The sequence below is a fragment of the Aphelocoma coerulescens genome, chromosome 21 (assembly GCF_041296385.1).
Source record: "Aphelocoma coerulescens isolate FSJ_1873_10779 chromosome 21, UR_Acoe_1.0, whole genome shotgun sequence".
Lineage (NCBI taxonomy): Eukaryota > Metazoa > Chordata > Aves > Passeriformes > Corvidae > Aphelocoma > Aphelocoma coerulescens.
Genome location: NC_091034.1, coordinates 4,457,458 through 4,476,545, shown reverse-complemented (window position 1 = coordinate 4,476,545; position 19,088 = coordinate 4,457,458). Strand labels below are relative to the sequence as shown.

The 19,088-nt window shown below is 39.8% G+C and overlaps 1 protein-coding gene across 4 annotated transcripts in view; it reads right to left on the bottom strand.

Moving 5' to 3' along the window:
• PRDM2 (PR/SET domain 2) overlaps window positions 1-11,720 on the bottom strand; it is a 64,898-nt gene extending 53,178 nt beyond the window's left edge. For 2 of the 4 annotated variants that reach the window (XM_069034675.1, XM_069034677.1), the window contains exons 1-2: window positions 11,655-11,720; window positions 4,498-4,568 (exon numbers count right to left, since the gene is read on the bottom strand). In XM_069034675.1, the coding sequence (XP_068890776.1) occupies window positions 4,498-4,506 (9 nt within the window). In that variant the 5' untranslated portion in view covers window positions 4,507-4,568; window positions 11,655-11,720. Of the gene's footprint in view, window positions 1-3,896; window positions 3,913-4,497; window positions 4,569-11,222; window positions 11,284-11,654 lie in introns of those variants that run through there. The other 2 variants (XM_069034676.1, XM_069034678.1) reach the window with 2 other exon arrangements.
• Window positions 11,721-19,088: the final 7,368 nt, after the last annotated feature.

Below are 19,088 nucleotides of genomic sequence, written 5' to 3'. Positions count from 1 at the left end.
GAGATAAAGCTTCTCAGCCTTTGCTCCTCAGCACCCAGTCTTCGTCAGGGTGCTGCTATGGCAATGATTCCCTACGTTTGAAAACCCAATTTGCTGAGTGGAGTTACAAGAACAAATCTGCCAGTTTTAACTGCAACAACGAGGAAAATGACAGAACTGGAGTTAGAGCAAGGTTATTCTAGTGGTGCCTTCATAAGCCTTAACAGCTGCACAGAGAGCTCCCGGAGAGCTATTTGTAGGGGAGAAAGACCCCCAAATTGGAAACTATGGAAGGGAGAGAATGCCAGAAATCCCTTCCCGTCCAAGAGTGAAGACACCAAGGAGAAATACTTATTCATTAGTTAGAATAGCTGAAGTCTATTCAAAGCAGAGCAAAGCTTTATTTTGCTCTTCCAACAACCCAAAAGGAAAAATACTGATGAAAGCAGCCTGATTTTCAGACATCTGTTTGCCTTGAACTGATATGCAAGAAGCCATGTCTCAGCTGAAAAAGAAACATGCTCTTCTCAGCATATCAAAGAAACCTAAACATCTTTCCAGTACGTTACCCTAGGATTTCATCAGGGGAGAACCGAGCCTATTTTTCCCAGTGGTTTCTAACAAATTATATACAGACATAGAAGAGGGTGGCTGACAGCTCTCAGAATGGTGCACTTCCAGTTTCAAGCTAAAAGCAGGATGGTTTTTTTGGCTGGGTTTCATTTGGGGGTTTAGTTTCCTTGGAGAGTGTTGTTTTTGGTTTGGGGTTTGATGAGCAGTTAAAAACCTCAACTGCTGATGAACAGCTAAAAATCTCAAACCTGCAAATAAATTTTAACCTATCAAAGCTGAAAAGTGAGACTCAACTGATTCAGACAGAAGTGTCCAGCACTGTGATATATCTTTGATTTTCCTCGTATACTTCTTAATAGTCACACCTCCTTTTAACCGTAAATATCCCCAAACTGTTCTACCATTTAAGAAGTGTATTTGTATGGAGTAGTATACAACCAGAACTTTACTGTGCACCTACCTGCATAAATCAGAGATTAGCAGGACATTCAGAGAACACTTAAGACTCATCCAACACTTATCATATTAATGGATTTCATAAGTACTAGAAAACTGGATATGGCCTTTACACAACAATACATTTCACACCTCAAATGAATGGTAATAAGTAATCAAATTCAAAACAGGAAAATAAACAATTTAGTTCAGTCAAATCAGTGCAATCTCTTTTTATTTGCAATTTAGATGTAGCTACTTGAAATTTTTTCCAGATCACAACTTGTCCCCAAGCAATGTCTGTCTACCAAAAAGAAATACTGTATTTCAATCACTTTTCTACCAAGACTTAACAATCACATTTAAATTTATTTTCCTGTTTATAAAATTCACCTCTTGATAAGGGTAGAGCACTTGTGCATGTCCTACAGCCAACTTTTGCATTTATCTGAAGCCTTAACACAGTACTTTTCACTCCCTCCAAGGCTGCAAGATTGAATACAAAAACACCTAAAGCCTGTTTCACTTTTAAGCTTCTTACTCTGAAGTTAATCAGAAAATTACATTCTAGCATTTAAATTAGCCAGTATGAAGTGTCTTTAGAACAATGCCAAAGGATCCTATGAGGGCTGAAGTGGTGCCTTAACTGAAACTTTTCCTGTTTGCATCAAATCCAGAGTTCAGACACTCTGACGGTACCTTTTAACACATTAAGCAACTTTTTACACCACTTATGAACTAATTGCACTTATGAACCAACCACAGAATAGTCCATAATGTTACAAACAAGCAGAGTAGAAAAGGCACCTGCAACAAGTATTTACAGGTGGTCAGAAATTGGAGCGAAAAGGAAAGAAACCATCCTGAACACTGCAATGAATGACAGATAGCAGGTCAGTATCATGTTAGGGTGGAAACAGCATTAGGATAACCGAGAAGATAAAGGAAAGGATGTCACTGAAGAGGGAGGGAGGAGATGGCAGAGAAGTTAAAAGAGGTAGTTGAGGAAGAGGAGTTGTGCCAGCTAGCACAGGAAAGCAGAAAGGTCTCTCCTTGTCCAGGCACCTTACCTGGCTACCGGTCTTTGCCACAATTTCACACCATTTGTGTGCTTGAAAATTAAAGAGGTATTGGAAATATTTGAAATAATCATTGAAAAATTCAGAAGGAATGGGGGGAGGAAGTTTAAGTACAAGAGCAGGTGTCATTTATTCCTGTATTCCTCAGCACTTTTTAAGTAACTGCCCATGCTGTTTTCCAGGTATCAACCAAATTCCTTCTATTCTGTCTTACTGCAGTCTGAAATGTAGTAAATGCAACCAATCAAACCCCATGTTTGCTTGGTGTTTTTAAAATAAATTATTCAGCTATTCTGACAAACTAATTTACATATTAGAGGAAGATCTCCTTTTAAAAGAGGACAAATACTGCCTATCCTGAGACAGCAATCTTCCAAGAAACCCAAAACCATAAATTCCAACAACAGATGGGGTTTTTCTTAATCCTCCTTCTCCTTACAACAAGAAGGTCATATCAAAATATTTATGAAAATGTTTTCCTTCACTACTTCAAGATTTCTCTGGGATAAACCACAAAACTAACAGTCTTTTCACATAAACCGAATCAACACCAGAGCAGTTAGTTTCAGTCACCAAAGTCACACCAAAAGCAGAGACAAGCAGAATCAAAGAAATATGAGAACAAACCACTTGAAAGATGTTTGGCATCAGGCAAAAACATTTCTTACACAGACCTGGCACTACAACTTGTCAACAGTGAATGAAATGACAAGGGCACTGCAAGAAAAAACACCACAGGGTTGATGCTAAATACACTTAATACGAATGGCAAGCGAACAACTAAAAGCCGTATGGGCTCCATGTGCTTTGGAAACCAAAGGTGAAAGCCAGAAACACCAAGAAGGACCCTAACCTGTTGTAAGAACTCCCAGAGGAAGGGTCATCTCAGCCTTTAATTGTAAGATGACACACATCACAGCACGGCATAAATGAGATCATAGAGCAGTCATATATACAGCACAGAAATCTGATTTAATTCTAGAAACGAATCAGCATGGAGGAACACAACAACAGACAGGCCATGACGGGATATGGACACACAAATGGGAAGGAAACGGTCAATAACAATTACAGATTAGGATCTACAATTTTCAGAGTTTTAGCAGAATCCAAAGCTTATTGGAATGACTAATAAAGCAGGATTATTCCTCAAGCAGAGAGAGCAATAGGCTGCTGGCTTCATGCCACTGAGTGCATCAAAACAAATCATACAGGTGAAAACATTTCAAGTCTCAGCAAAAATTTTGAAGCAACAATTAACCCTGCTCCCCAAAATAGACTATTAATGTCTAAAAGTGTGCTAATGCAAATGTCATTTCTATTTTATATATATAAATTATTTGTCTATAGATATAATACAAGTATGTATTTTTACAATAAGTATTTCAACACTCTGATAGAGATTATATTTTGCTTTTTACCTTTTTAATATGTACAAACATATTGAAGACTTTTTACTTTAAATCAGAGAAAAAAAGCAAGAGGAAACATCCCACTAACCCAATCCATGCTGTAATTACTTATGCATATACTTCTATGACTTCACAGAAAACACTTCAGCAAATGCTAACTGTATTCAGGCCTGCTGCTGATCAAATAAGGAAAACAAAAGCACGTGCTGGCTACAGGCACTGAAGTATACAAAGCATTTTATAAAACTGTGTACTGTGGTTGTTTCTGACTCATAAAGCTTCTGTTCATGGCTGACTTTTTCAGCAAAGTAAAAACGGCTTTCCTGCAGTGTGATACCCTATGATCACATGCCCATGCCAAAGGGGCTTGGTAAAACCAGCCAGAGAGAGAAGGAGGAAAATTTGAGGCAGCACATACTTTTTCTATATCTCTAAGTAATACAGCTGTGTGACAGACAAACTGATGGACTACTTGGATAAACAAACGCAGAATAAAATGCTGATTAGAACAACACCCTCCAGTCAGGATACTCGTGACTCCATAGAGCACAAAGGAAACATGCTTTCCCAGTCTCTCCACTTGGTTGGTTCCAGGAGATTCCAGAAAAGTGTGAGATTTCCCAATCAATAAATTTGTGGCAGACTGTTTACTGCACATTTGAAAAAGGAAAGTGATTATAAAAAGATTTTTAAAAATGGAAGCCTTCAATTTTCAAACCACTTTTATAAGGAACTGAATTATTACGTACAGGTTCAGGAGGAAATAGAATTTTCTGGATAGGCGTTCTTAGAAGAGGTGCCAGGAGTAATAACTTATACACTATTAAAGGGAATTCACAAAAACCTCAAATCCATGAAATAACAGACATCTCACAAGCATACATGCTGTAGAATGGATGATGATGAAATCTAATGCAACTGAAGATTTTAAAGAACATTTTTTTTAGTGGATGATTTACTTTTCTTATTAATAATTAACTGTTCTAAGTATTTTGATAAAGTCTTACATTTCTACTCACCTGATTCATTTTGAATTCCTGCTGTTCTGAAAAGATACACACAAAAAGAAACTCCTTTGATTACATGAACCCTAAAAAGAAAAACAGACAATTGTAATATGTACCCGTGTACAAATTTACATTGAACTGAAAGAACATACAGAGCTGTAGTTTCTCTTCCTAAATCATCTGTAGAAAAGGAGTGTTTTGCTTCAGAAAAAATCTGCTCCGAGCTACAGCTTTTTTATTACAGCTCAAATGTGTCTGAATAATCTCAAGATGGGTATCTAGCATTAATCTTTTTCCCACTTTAAATGATGATGTGACAGATGTGCTCAGGTAAGATTGTTCCATTTGTTTTTTATAGTAAATTAGTTTGCTCAAGATTGAGTACTTTTAAGAACTTTAGAAGTCAGATCTCTTTAGAATTTTATATCAAAGCATTATGGAAGGCCCTATGTGGTTTTCAAATTTTAAAAATGTACGTATTGAGTCTCTACTCTTCCATATTAGAAACAGGAAAATATTCCTTAAAATTGAGCTGTATTGAGGTATTTTATTACACTAACGCATTTTACATTCCTTTTTAATAGAAGCCTGAGATTTCAAAAGGTATCTGACAAAAATCCCTAGTTCGAGTAGGCACCAAATTTGGAAACTCATGACTTGAGGCAAAACTAATCAGAACGATGCCATATCTAAGGGTCAAGGACATCAACTCACTTCCTTTCTTTGTCAACACATACAAAACAGCCTCTTTTGCAAATTAGGCCAAAAGCACTTTTAGTCCCATGGTCATAAAGAATTTTCAATAAATGAAGATCCCCATTCTGGAAGTGAACTGGTCCCTCTTCACTTAAAGCACTTTATTCAAGTACTGCTATTTCTTCCCTGTCTTTAGTTTTCCTGCTATAACAATGATCAACTGAACTTTTTTACTAAGTAATCTGCACAAGTACTAACATTTAATTTAAAATAAGTTCAAGTAAAAATCTACTCCAAATAAATGTCACATAATCCCTCACATCTTTGCACTGAAAGAATTCTTAATGCTGTGCAAAAGTGACAACACTGCCAAGCATCATTCAAATATTACATTGCTTAAGAAATCCATAAGAAAAGGAAAAATGTCCTTGGAAATGATATTTCTGTTGTATACAGCTCTTCCAGGATTAACTCCTTTTGTCCCGGTGTTTCCATACTACGTGAGCATTTAAACAAAGAGCTGCTACATCTGTATTTCAGTTCCAGTTTTGCAACTGATACTGTGGGATTTAAAGTTTGCCAGCAGAGACCATTACAGGATAAGGAGCTCCATCTGAACAGCTTGTACACATCCAAAGAAAAGCCTTCCTTCTGGAATGCATTATTACTAACTTCCTAACTTATTTCAGTGTTGGAGTCAGTATAAACTTCTGTACTTGAGCTGAGACCTGAACATCAGGGAAAAACCCAGCACTCTTATTCATTGTTCATTGGGACAAAACCCACTCAACATCGTTTTATAAATGAAATATTTTGTGTAGCAAGAGAGGCATCAAATAATTTCCTAGTATGAAACCCAACTTACTTTTAGTATCAAATGTCTCATTTTTCTATACTGTTAGAATATTTTTATACAATTACTCACATAAAGTCAAGAAAAGCAAGAACCTTTTATGGACACAGGAGCACAGCCTGAGGAGCACCAGGCCATACTTAGCACAAGTTTATGTTGTTATTATCTCCACCTGCCTATTTCTACCTTTTCTCCTCCCTCTCACAGAAGATCATAATTCCCTCAACACCACAGGCTTAGCTGTCTACATAATCACTTTTGATCACAAATCTGGAAAGAAATCTAGGAACCCAAGTGCAGGAATTGCCCATGTTACAGTGGTGAATGACAGTCCTCTGAAGCAGACCCCTCATCTCCAACACTGCACACTTAGCCCAAAGCTCCAGATACACACAGACAATAAGGATTTAAAGGACTGTCTTACAGAAGCAAACATTGAACACCATCACTATCCACCACTGAATGTGTAGAATCTGAGACAAGTAAATATCAATAAAGTGATGGGGTGCAGAGTTAAAGGGAAGTCCTGTCAAGCTGAAAATTTCCTCCAAGCTGAACTTTCTTAGCCCAGTTATTAAATAAATCACATTAAAAATGTGAAAAGCAGACAAAATCTTCTTATTTTGTTTCATTTGAGCAGTAAAAATACACTTTTCTTCTTTTTCATATACTAATACAAAATTATTTTGCTTAGAATTAATAGTTAACAAAGAATTTTCAAAACAAAAATAACGGTATTTTTACAAATTTTGTAAATATTTTATTCAACTTTTATACAACTGGTTGTATCCAAGCCTCTCAATGGTATTTTTTACGAGATGACAACAAATCTTAATATACTGATATAGTTAAACATCCACACAAGACAGTTTAGGCAGATTCCTAACAGACTGTACTATTCTATATTCTTTCAACTACCAATTACCAGTGGAACCACTTGAGCATAAAACAGAATTAGGGGAGAAATTAAATTTGTAGTAAATGTAGTAAACCAAAATCTTCAACAAGTATTTTTAAAGCTATTTATTTAAAATACACACTTCATATTAAAATTTTATACCTGCAATTCTGCATTTTTTTCCTTCTTCCACATCACTTACTTTGTTAACAGTGAACTCAACTATGTGGAAAGCAAGATTAATTGGTAAAATAAATAAAATTAATACTATACACAGTCTTGTGTACAGCCACTAGTTTTCTTTCTACCGAAATGGAACATTGTAAGAACAGAAGCATCTGTAACAGTAAACTTGGGGTTTAACTTTTGGTACACGAAGTTCAACAAACTCAAGAAAATATGAAGTGAATTCTACAACTGCTGCCCAAACATTAGTTCCCAGCACAATCACTGAGCACCCACAAGGTCTTTACTCTTATCACTGCAAGCAGGAACAAGCTCTGGCTCCGTACACTAATGAATACACACAGTCAGGTATGCAGGATTTCCCAGGAAAGCCCCGAAGAAAACCATGCTGCTCTGATGTGTCACCAGGGGACTCTGTCATCTATTAAAAGCACAGTGATGGCCCCATTAAATCAGTTTTAAAGTTAGCAACAGTCCACAACTGCATCAGTACTTTGAAAAAGTCACTCAGCAGCTCCATCAAATACAGGTAACAAGTATTTTCACCCAACCTTTCCTCCAAACTCAACAGCAATATAAACTATTAAAGACCTGAATATTGTTAAGAACATCTACCACAGTGAACTTCAGCCATTCACTGAAATCCCTAAGAAAAGAATAATAAAGGTTCTATCCCAAAAGTAAAGCATGCACACCAGCAACCCAAATTTTCAAAATTAATTCTAAGAAAACATTGCCAAGTCATATTGATTTTAAACTACCACTTACTGCTGTATCTCATGAGTACAAAAATACTACACACTTACTCAAGACATTAAAGCATCTGGGAAACAAGAGAAAAGATGGAGTAGATCATCTCATCTTAGAGCTTCAGAAAAACTTATTTTTCTGAAAGGCTCAGTTTTAGGCAACAAATTATATTTATTCAGGTAGGAATATACAAGACATTTGTATTTAAGGAAACACTGTGGTCTCTAAAACAAAATGCTTAAAGCAAAAAGTATTTTGACGTTATTTCTGAATCTGTGCTTCAGAATTTTAAATATTCCATTAGAAAACCTATAACTTCTTAGGAATAAAGTCTGCAAACAAAAGCAAGTAATTTTACTCAAAACCAGCATTGCAGATCATCCCTTTCCAACTCAATCAGACTGAAACAGACTAGTCAGCATTCCTAGATTTTACTAAGTAGACTATCTTCTGATTTTATAAGCTAGATTTATCATTTCTGTATGTGGGGTTTTTTTAAATCCCAGAATCAAAAAGCATTTTGAAAGAGAATGCTGCTTCCAATTCAGAGAAAAGAAAAACCAGGCATGAGAGTATCAATCCTATTTTGGAAGCTGAAAATGGGACATGCATTACGTCACTGCTCCAGTAAAAACATGTTCATTAGAGAACCAGGAACAACTTGAAAGTCTCCATGGCCTGTTTTCCTAATGACCGGGGTTCAGGCTGGGATATCACACAGCTCTTGGCTTTGTTTTAGTTTCTAGCTGCAGCACATGACCATTTTTTAAACATCAGGACACCTATATGTTTTCAATTCAATATTGAAATACTCTCATCCATGAATTTTCCATGCATTAGGTGAAACAAAGCTTGCCAATTTAAAAAAAATAAAGTTAATGTTAACTCTGACAGATTAAAATATTCATGTGACAGGGCACCCTGTTTCTATCGACAGGCACTTAAATGCAAAGACATTTTCAGCTACCCAAGGCTGTCTGAATAAGAACAGAGAAAAAATGGGCAGACAATGATTTTCTAAACACTAAAATCTATGACCTATTGTCCAGTAAGAAAAAAGGCTTTGCTTACTGCCACGTAGCCAAATAAACTGTTATACTGCAGGAAGGTTTATTCAGGTAACCATGAAAATAAGCCAAGAAATCACCAACACAACACAAACCCCAAGTTTCTTAATCAAACAGCAGCTAGTCAAGAGAAGTCAACAGAAAATAACAAGTCTCTAACAAATGCAAATATGCAGAAACACCATTCTAATCTTCAGATATGAGTGCACTTAAATTTGACTCGCAAATGCAGTAAAACCCAATGAAAATTTTCTCAGGTAAGTACTCTGCTGACTTACTACTATGTGAAAAAGCCGATTTCAGTCATTTCCTTTTACAACACAGGACTCATCCTCCCACTTTTGACTACAGCATGTTTTATACAGAGGCAGAGAAGAAATATTTTTCAGCTTATTCTCAGTGGAGAAGAAATACATTGGAATAAGAAATTATGTCATTTGGGGGGTTAAGTATCAGGATCATATCTGCCCTTTCCATGTTAACAAGTTCAACAGCAAAGATATTGCAGTACTTTAAACAGGTTTGCCTTGTCTAAACCTCTCGAACTTCTGAAGTAATATAAAGTGTATTAAAAGGGAGATGCTGCTTACTGCATGTCTCTCGAACAGAAGTTCGAGAGACATGCAGTAAGCAGCATCTCCCTTTTAATACACTTTATATTACTTCTTTACCCCTAAGGATCAAGGCTTTTATGTGTAACAGTGAAATGGGGATATCACTGCATTACAGGATGGACTTCCAGAGCCATTTCAGTTTTTACAGAAAAAGACTTTCTCCTTTACTTCCCGTCCATTCTCAAGAAAATTTTCAATAGTGAAAAATGGATGTGTTATACAAATGCACAGAAGTACTGGAACATTCTTCCCCACCTTCCATGCTGCGCTGGTAGAAAGTGTTCTTTGGATTCCCATAAAACAAGCAACAACTCAGGAATCTCCAAACACCATACTTGTCATGGCATTTCTAGCAAAGATACTGTATTCAAAGTAATGATGCCCTTCAGTTAACATAACTAGGGTTTCACTGTAAGTGCCACATTTTTATGGCCTATGCCATAGACTGTGGAGGCAGTGCTGTCCCAGAAAATCCTGGGAGCCATATCTTTGAAAACCAACAGGTACCTCCACATGGTTCTCACTGCTGTCTCTGCAAGTCCAAAAGTGCTTTTGTTTCTTAAAAGTCACTCCCTCATCTATCAGTGATGCAGATCTCCATCTGAAGAGTGCCAATGCTCTCACTGATTCACCACCATGCTTTTCCACAGTTGGAAATCTCTCTCTACACCAAGGAAAGCAGCCCTGAATTCTTAACATGCTCATCATTTTTACTGAAATGTGGTAAGCGTCATAAGACAACAATATAGAATCATGGAATGCCTTGGGCTGGAAGAGACCTTAAAGCTCATCCAGCCCCACCCCCTGCCATGGGCAGGGACACCTTCCACTATCCCAGGGTGCTCCAAGCCCCATCCAACCTGGCCTTGGACACTGCCAGGGATGGGGCAGTCACAGCTGCTCTGGGCACCCTGTGCCAGGGCCTCCCCACCCTCATGGGGAAGAATTTCTTCCATGTATCTAACCTAAACTTCCCCTCTTTCAGTCTGAAACCATTACTTCTTGTCCCATCACTACAGTTCCTGGTGAGGAACATAATAATTACATACCACGCTGCTGTACATCTCCAGTTCCCCTAATCTATTTAGTATATTTGAATAAGCTGGAAAAGACTTTGCATCCAAATAACATGCTCAAAGTCCAGAGCACAGACTGGGAACAGCAAACTGGGGCAGCATCAGAAGCACAAGCAGCCCTGCTGTTCTCTAGAGCTGTCCACTGCTGCTCACTGAAATGTGAAATAAGAAGAGTAGTTCTCTTGCCACTGAATGATCATTTAACAGATGCAGCTACACCACCTTATCTTCCCTCCTCAACAGCTGAAAACAACTTAAAGTTTTCTTTACTGCTTCGGAATGGAAATTTTGCAGCTTCATATGAATTTGAAACCACTGGAAACTTCACTGAATACTTCAGCTACCTGCTCATGAGATGGTTATCAGCAATGCTCCACAGGCTGCTCTGGCTTCAAATAAAAAACGCACTTAAGATACATCTCTTGAGCTGTTCTAAATGTCTTACATGAATATTTTTCATCCCACCCCAAATGTTTTTCCCTCCACGGTACTACTGCACCACCATGAATTATTCTCTGACTTAGGAGAATAATTCATAGACGGACATTTGCAGTGAGGGAACCAATTCTGGAATTAATTTCTTCGAGCCCTGCTCACCCAGCTTGGCAGAACGTGAGCCTTGGGGCCTGCGAAGTGCCAGAACTTCTGAAGACAGTTTGAAAGAGCAGAGTTCTCTCAGCATCGGGCTGGCAGCGGCCGGAGCCAGCCGACACTTCCGAGGCAGCGTTTTCAAGATAAAAAAATTGAAAAAGCCGCCCAGGGGATGGAGCATCATCTTCCAGCCGGCCTCTCTCGCCATCCTCCGCCCTCGCTTCCCCTCCCCGAGGCGCTCCCGCGTCCCGCCGGGCACAGGTCCCGCACCTGCCGCCGCTACCCTCACGCCCCCGGCCGCCGCCTCCCCGCGGACCTCGGGGCGGCACCGCACCCGCAGCAGCCTCGGCGGGCCCCCTCCCTGCGCCGCCGGCTCTGCCCGGCGCCCGCTCGGCCCGTCCCGGCTGCGCCCGGCGGCTCCCGCCGCCCCCCGCTCACCCGGGCCCCGCTGGCGGCGTAGCGGCCTCAGCGCCGGCACCGTCCGGGCGCCATCTTGTCTCCAGCCTCGGAAGTGACGTTGGGGGGAGGCCGCGGGCAGGGCCCGCCGCGGGACCCCCGGAGCCCCTTCCTGCCCTTCATCACCCTCATCCCCAACAGCCCCTTCCTGCCCTTCATCGCCCTCATCCCCAACAGCCTTTGCCTGCCCCCCATCATCTTCATCACCCTCATCCCCCTCATCCCCAACGGCCCCTTCCAGCTCTTCTTTGCCTTCATCCCCAACAGCCTCTTCCTCCCTTTCATTGCCTTGCAGCCCTTCATCACCTTCATCCCCAACAGCCCCTTTTGCCTTCATCCCCTACAATGGCTTCACCCCCAGCATCCACCATAGCCCCTTCATTCCATTCATTCCCTTCACCCCCTTCCTTCCCTTTGTCACCTTCATCCCCTTACCCCTTTCACCCCCTTCATTGCCTTCATCCCCAACACTGCCTTCCCCTCATTCATCCCCTTCGCTACCTTCATCCCTTTTCACCCCCTTCAGCCTCTTTACTCCCTTTATCCCCTCCACCCCCTCCATCCCCTGAGCCCCCGCAGATCACACCACATGCCCCAGCCACCTCCATCCACCACTCTCTGCCAGACAATCAACAGGTTCTCCAGGTTCTCTTTCCCATTGCTTTTTTTTTTTAGTCTTTTTCATCTTTTGTAGTAAAGCTGCTCCACAAGGTTCTCACCTGTGACTGAAAACAAACAAAAAAAAAGCCGACGAGGTGGCTGAGGGGAAATGATTTGGGTCCCTGAGGTGATGTGGGGGCTGACCCTCGCAGCCCTGAGGGGCCCAGGCTGTCTGTCTCTGGGTTGGGACCCATTTGTGCTGCATATCAATTGTACTGTTCCATCTAAACCAAGTTTTTCCTCACTGCAATTTCTGAGCAAGTACCTGAGTGGAAAAAAACTTCCATAATCACCTCCTGGGAGATGTCTGTATTTGTACTGCAGGACATAACAGTGTCTCTGCCCTTATTTTTTCTCTCCCCTGAATGTTCTATGCATAATGCAGTCGAAGGTGTATTCCTCCCAGGCTAGGACTGGAATTGTTAAGAATTTGCCATTTTTCCAGAGGAAAATCCCCAACTAGGGGAATGGAAGACATTAATACAGTTACAGGTAAGAGTAAGTTCAGAAATGTTTTACATTTATTTGATTATTTACATCAATGAGTAATATTAAAACCGTCAGTAAGGCTGAACACAAAAAGTACTCATATAGCATCAGGACAGAAGAATCCTATTACATTCCATGAAGCTGGAAGGTTTCCTCAACAAGTAGCCAAGTAAATCACCTGTCTGTCCACTCTTATAAAAACAAAGTTTTTTAAGAACAATCCACCATATTTCCAAGACACGTAGCTGCAAAGATAACCTTTCATACATCTGGAAGACACACACTGCCAGGGAATTTGAACACCTCTGCAGTAATGCTTAGCTTTGGCAAGCAACAGCAGACTGAAAAATAACAGGACACAGTGATTTTTCCACCTGGAATACTCAAGATGCATTTATATTAGACAATGTTGTGTAGGTACACCATAATCAGTTTTGAAGCCTCTAATTTTAGTAGTAAGAAAACCTCAAATATGTTTAAACTACTTTGACTTATTTGACTAAATTAATTCTAATTTAGCTGTATTAACATTTAATTTTATAATGAAGCTAGACTAGTTACACCTGTGTACGTTTGGGGGTTATTTTAAGAAAAATCAAGGCTCCCATATAACATGTTAGAGCCCTTTATCTGTAACAGAAAAATTAAAAACATAGAACAAATTACATACCAAACTAGCTAGAATATGGACCTTTCTACCTTCAAGATTAAGTATAAGGTTTCCCAAAAGTATAACAAATAACAGAAGTGATAACTTTTCTCCACCTGTGTATACAAGTCATCCTTATTTTCCCCACATTTATACTGAGAATATCTACCATCTGGTGGTGTTCCAGGGGACCTGCACTTTCAATTTACACTTTCAAGCGGTCAGAGAAGCCTACAGATCTCTACTTGATTAAAGTTCTAAGCACTTAATTTTTCGTATTCTGAAAACATCGATATTACTGCTGTTGTGTTCTCTGAAATGATGAATAAGCTCTTCTGGTTACTTGGAGGTGTGTAAGCACACAGAAGAGACAAATACTAGCAAAAACGTTTTTGTAAATCTTGGGTGTCTGACTGAATATATTCAGGGTGCCTGAAAAGGTGACTCATGGGTTAGAGAAAATCAACTTCTTGTGTTTGAAAATCTTAGTGAGCCATGGCAGGAAAAAATAATTCTAGAAAAGATTTTTGTATCAGAAGGTCTAAAGTAGCCTTGAAAGTAGACTCCAGTGATACCAGTATGGCCAGATCTTCTCTTGTTAAATGGGACAAGGTCTCTTTTATCATAACTTTCTGTGCTGTTCTGGTTTGTCCTTATAAACATAGAAGACAATGTGCGGCATGCTATGGCTCTGGGAAAGACTGAACTGCTCGCGTTACTGGTTATTAATAGCTCTGAATTTAAGCAATATTATCTTTTTTTAGAAGTGTATTTTTGGAAAAAAAAGAATCAACTGAACTGCTAAGATATTTTGGGAAGCTGTGCTCAAAATGTACTGGAGAATGGGACTCTTAAGACTCAAGCATTAAATATTCCTGCTCCTTTCACTTCCTGCTGGTTTAGGTGAGCCCTTCTAACCTCAAGGTCCTTCACAGTCCTCATTTCTGCTTTCTACAGCCTGCCTCAGTAGCAGGTTTTGTTACAGAAATCTAATTTTTCACAGCTTAAAGCAACTTCCAAGCTTTCACGACTCAACTGTCTCATGGTTTGGTTTTCACTCTTGTCTGTGTTGTCACTCAACTGTTGCATTGTACAAAAGTTCCCCACCTGCACAAGTGCTGCTTTTCCTACAGCTATGGAGTGCTCCCCTTTCAGGACCACTTTATGGAATTGATCGTAGGTCATACCTAGTTAGTCTTAGATATTTGGGTTCTATATCATGCTCCGGGGGGCTTTCCCACAATTCCATTTGACTGACTTTAGCAAAAGCGTAACCAGGATATCTCATGGGGCAGGGGAAGGGTGTTAAGTCAGTTACATTGATTCATTCCCTCTTGATCACAGGTTGTGACCCCAAGAATTTTCCCCTTTTTTACACAAGAGATGACTCCTGTCCAAGACTGATCATTGCCCTCTCCAGAGTGTGACAGCTACTGAGATCTTCAGTCAAGCAGGTAAATTCTGTAGGACTTGATAGGATGGGTTGGATTGCACCTTAAGGATTACCTAGTTCTACCCCCCTGCCATAGGCAGGGACACCTTCCACTAGACCAGATTGCTCCAAGCCCCGTCCAACCTGGCCTTGAACACTTCTAGGGATGGGGCAGTTGTACTAATATAGACTTAGTAGCCATTTCCTGAGTACTACTCACACTAACTGGCTACAATTCATCTGTATCAATTACACCAACAGTGGCACAGGGGTAAAGATAAAGTTCACTGAAATGTAAATTTGTCAGTGACGTTGGACAATCTCTCTACTCAAACTAGAGTAGTTGTTTTAGGACTGTCTCTATAAACTGATTCAAACACTACAGGATCGGGGGCAGAAAATTGATGACCATGAGTTTCTTAGCTGAATTAATCACTTAAACTTACTTAATCGAGAAATATTTATGTTGAGAGAATATGTTGGCAATACTTCAGGAAGTAAAGCAGGTAAGAATTGTTTTCAACTTTTGATTTTGCTGCCTACTAATTGTATAGTGACAAGCTCAGAGGATAAAAACAGCACCAAGAGTTAAGAAAGCATCTTGTTGTCTGCACTCCTGCTTCTTCCAACTTCCAGCAGCTGGATCAGCCAGAATGACTAAAGTGCTGTATAGATGGTACAAGCAAACTGTGAGTAACCAAGATGTAGCTTTTGTTTTGTTGGAAGCATTTTAAAAATAAAACCAGGCTTGATGAGTAGGAGGCAATACATAACAATCTGAAGCTTTTCTGTTATGAACATGTTCATTTTTCCTGTAAAAATGCCATCAGTAATTCCCACCACTAGCTGGGGCTCAGGTACAGCTTACTGAGTGTGCAGTTATCATGCATCTGTATCAGTCTGCAGTGAGGAGTCTTTCTGCTTGTGCATTTCTTTACCCATTGGTTTTTGTCAGGTGTATGAAATCTGAAGTCATTCTTGTGGCTCTTGCTGACTTTTCTGCACGAAATGCAAGCATGGTTTACCTTCTCAATAATTCTATTGCTACTTTCCCCTCAGTCAAGCATGCTTATTGTGTTAGTAAGTTAAGTATTAATCATGACAAAATGAGCTACAAGAATTCATTAGGAAAATTGTTTTCAAGGAGAAACTTCATAGTTATGAGTTAAACATTTCTTAACTTCAGCCTTTCCAGGTTTAAATGAACAGGTGGCAGGGTTTGCCTCCCTGTGAGAGGTGGTTAATAGTAATGTATGCTTTCATGATCTCATTAATATTTTGTCTATTACAAGTACACAGATCTTAATGCCAGGATTAGTTTCCTCAGGCTAAGTCCAGGTGTGGATCACAGAGAGAACTTCAAACAGCAACTGACACCAAATAAATTCTTTCACTACTTTATAACAGGCAGCCTTTGCTGCACTGTAAAAGTGAGCTGTGCTTTTTATATACAACTTGCCTTTTTAAGGGCTGGCTTTTAGGTCAAAATCTCTCGTACCACCTATATCTAAAGCTTTGTCTGAGTGGTGAGAAGTGGAATTTTCTCAATTCTGTTTGTCTAAACAATTTGTATGGGTGTAGGCAGGAAAACAGCACTGGCTGTCCCTTATTTCTCAGTAAATTGCCTCAGTGCCTGATGTACAGAAGAGGACATTCCTTCAAGAAGGAAGCTGGAATGTACTACACAATGCTCAGTTATTGCTGCTTATTCAACTCCTGTGGGGTTTATTCCTGTGGTGGATAGGAAATGAGGAAGAGCTGACATTCCTGTCTCTTTTCCCTTACGCACACCTGCTGAACCTGCTAATTCCTTCCCTGTTTCCTGCATAGGATGAATCAAATGTCATGAGGCAAAATAACCACAGGACTCAAAGGAATGTGTTATTTGAGGATAACATGGTTCATAAAGGCAGGAAATGGAGTTGCTTCCCAGCTCAAATGAGACATACATTACTGATTTCCTAAGACAAACATCAGTATGTTTAAAATTGCCTTGTTAGAAAATGTTTGGTAATTCTGGAGGGAAGAAGGGAGTGTTTTAATAAGGATTTAGGTTTGCCCACTTCTAATCAATGACTTAACTCAGTGGCTGGTTAGTATTGCCTTCACGCTATGACCAGTAATTGTAAGAAAATTTAGTTAAAGGGCTTGTGTAGTACAATGAAATCCATGTTCTTAGATAGCTTCCAGTTCTGCACAGGAGAAAGAAGCCCCAGGGTTCTCTGAAGAGTAGGACAGATTCTTTCTACTGTTTTCCCCTTCAAAACCCAGCTGTCACTGGACTTGTTGCTGTGTTCCATCAGTATCACTCTTACTGCTTTTCCTATTGGAAGAGAAGGCTATAACATTTTTAAGATTTTTTTTTCCCCTGATGCAAGTTTATCTGGATATGTGGGTTAACATCTGAAGTAACCCCGCAGGCTGGCAAGTCCCTTGTTCAATTTTAGCTCAAGCTGGAAATGTGAATGAAAATTAAATTTTAGTGAAGACAAGGTGCTGCAGTTCTCTACTTTCCCTTCCCCTTCCATTTTCCTCCTTTTTTTTTGTGGATGTCACTGTTTGGTTTTGGTTCTGAACTCTCAATAATCACTCATCCTTGCCAACTGCCTTCAGGAGACAGAACACAGCTTTGAAAATGCATGGAATGTGCAGCACTCCTTGCCTGCTAAGACATTTGCCAGCTTAGCATTTACCGGAGTCTGAAAATCTGACTTCTCAAGCCTGGAAGAGCTGAACAAGCTCCATGATTGAATGGGGATCTTTGTGTTGCAGCCCAACTGTTTGTTGCAGAGCAGGGGGAGCTGTGGGTTTGGTCTGATGCCTAAATCCACAAGGCCTGGACAAAGACACATGGCCAGTGTGATGCTCGGTTTATTTATCCATAAATACCTCCACGCTGCAGCTGTGAAAAGTGTACAAAGCATTAATTCAGCCTTCTCATTATGGCACCTGGTGTCGAGTTACAGATCCCCTGTTACCTTCTGCATCCGTCAGAAGTTGTCAAACAAAAGTGCTGAGAATTTCAGTATGATTAATCCTTTAGCTTCAAAAAGCTGTCTGCAGAAGGATGGGTATGGCCAATCTGATACTTCAGCTGGTGAAGTAGGTGAGTACAAATAGGTGTAACAATGTCTTCAGGCACAGTGCAGGCCAGATAAGACATAAGCTTTAGAGTGGTTCAGCAGCATCTACACTGCAGAACTTCAGCTGGTGGCAGAGGAATTAATTTTAGATTGCTCTTCATCAAAAGCAACCCAACCACGCTTCTGACCTGAGTGGTCTTGGAGATTCAGTAGGTTGCTTTTTTGCTCTGTATCCTTTGTTCCTAACTTATATTAAAGAATATTAAGGATGATGTTACCATAAAATATAATGGAACATCATTTTATTGGAACTAATATGAAGCTGTGACAGGACTAATGTTTTAATGTTTAAAGATTCCTGGGTTGGTGCCTTTTCTCTTATCTGTGTTACAACCTTTGGCAAGTCACTTCATCTGGTAGTACTTGGCATCCTCCTGTGAATGATGCATCAGTGCCTTTGAGTTTGAACTCTTTACAGAGGTGTTAATGTGCAGGGTGTCCTCACTTTTTAATAAAATAAGATGTGGTTAAGATAGTAGCAATGGCATACTGCAGTTCTCCTAAAATAATAAGCCATTGCTGCATGTTTTAATTGGTATTTAATTATAAATGAACACTTCTTAAATTTATAGGAGTAAGTCAATCTCCATAATTCTTCTGGTGCACACTTCATTATTGCTGGTTTTATTGAATTCATTCTTCTGACATTTTCTGTTCTTACAGGAAAAACACACCTTAAATGAACTCTTGTAAGAATTGCTGTATTAATGGCCAGAACTATTATAAATATTGATGCATCGAGTCGCTGCTTTCATAGTTGCTACTGCTGTGTATCTTCCCCACAGACACAAATGCAAGGGGACAACTATGTTTATGATATTTTTTAGTGACATCTGGCATTCTCACAGGAAGCCTGGTGCCTGCTTGTCTGTTCGGAGGAGCCACATTCATGACTCAAAGCCAAGCTGCAAAAGGGAACATTATTGTTACTAACTCTAAAAGAATGAATATGATCAGGAGTGTGGGCTTTAACTTAAAAGCAAGTGTTGATTTATTGAGTGCTGTTCCCTGTGAATAAAAGTCAGGCTTGGCCAGCTGGGGAA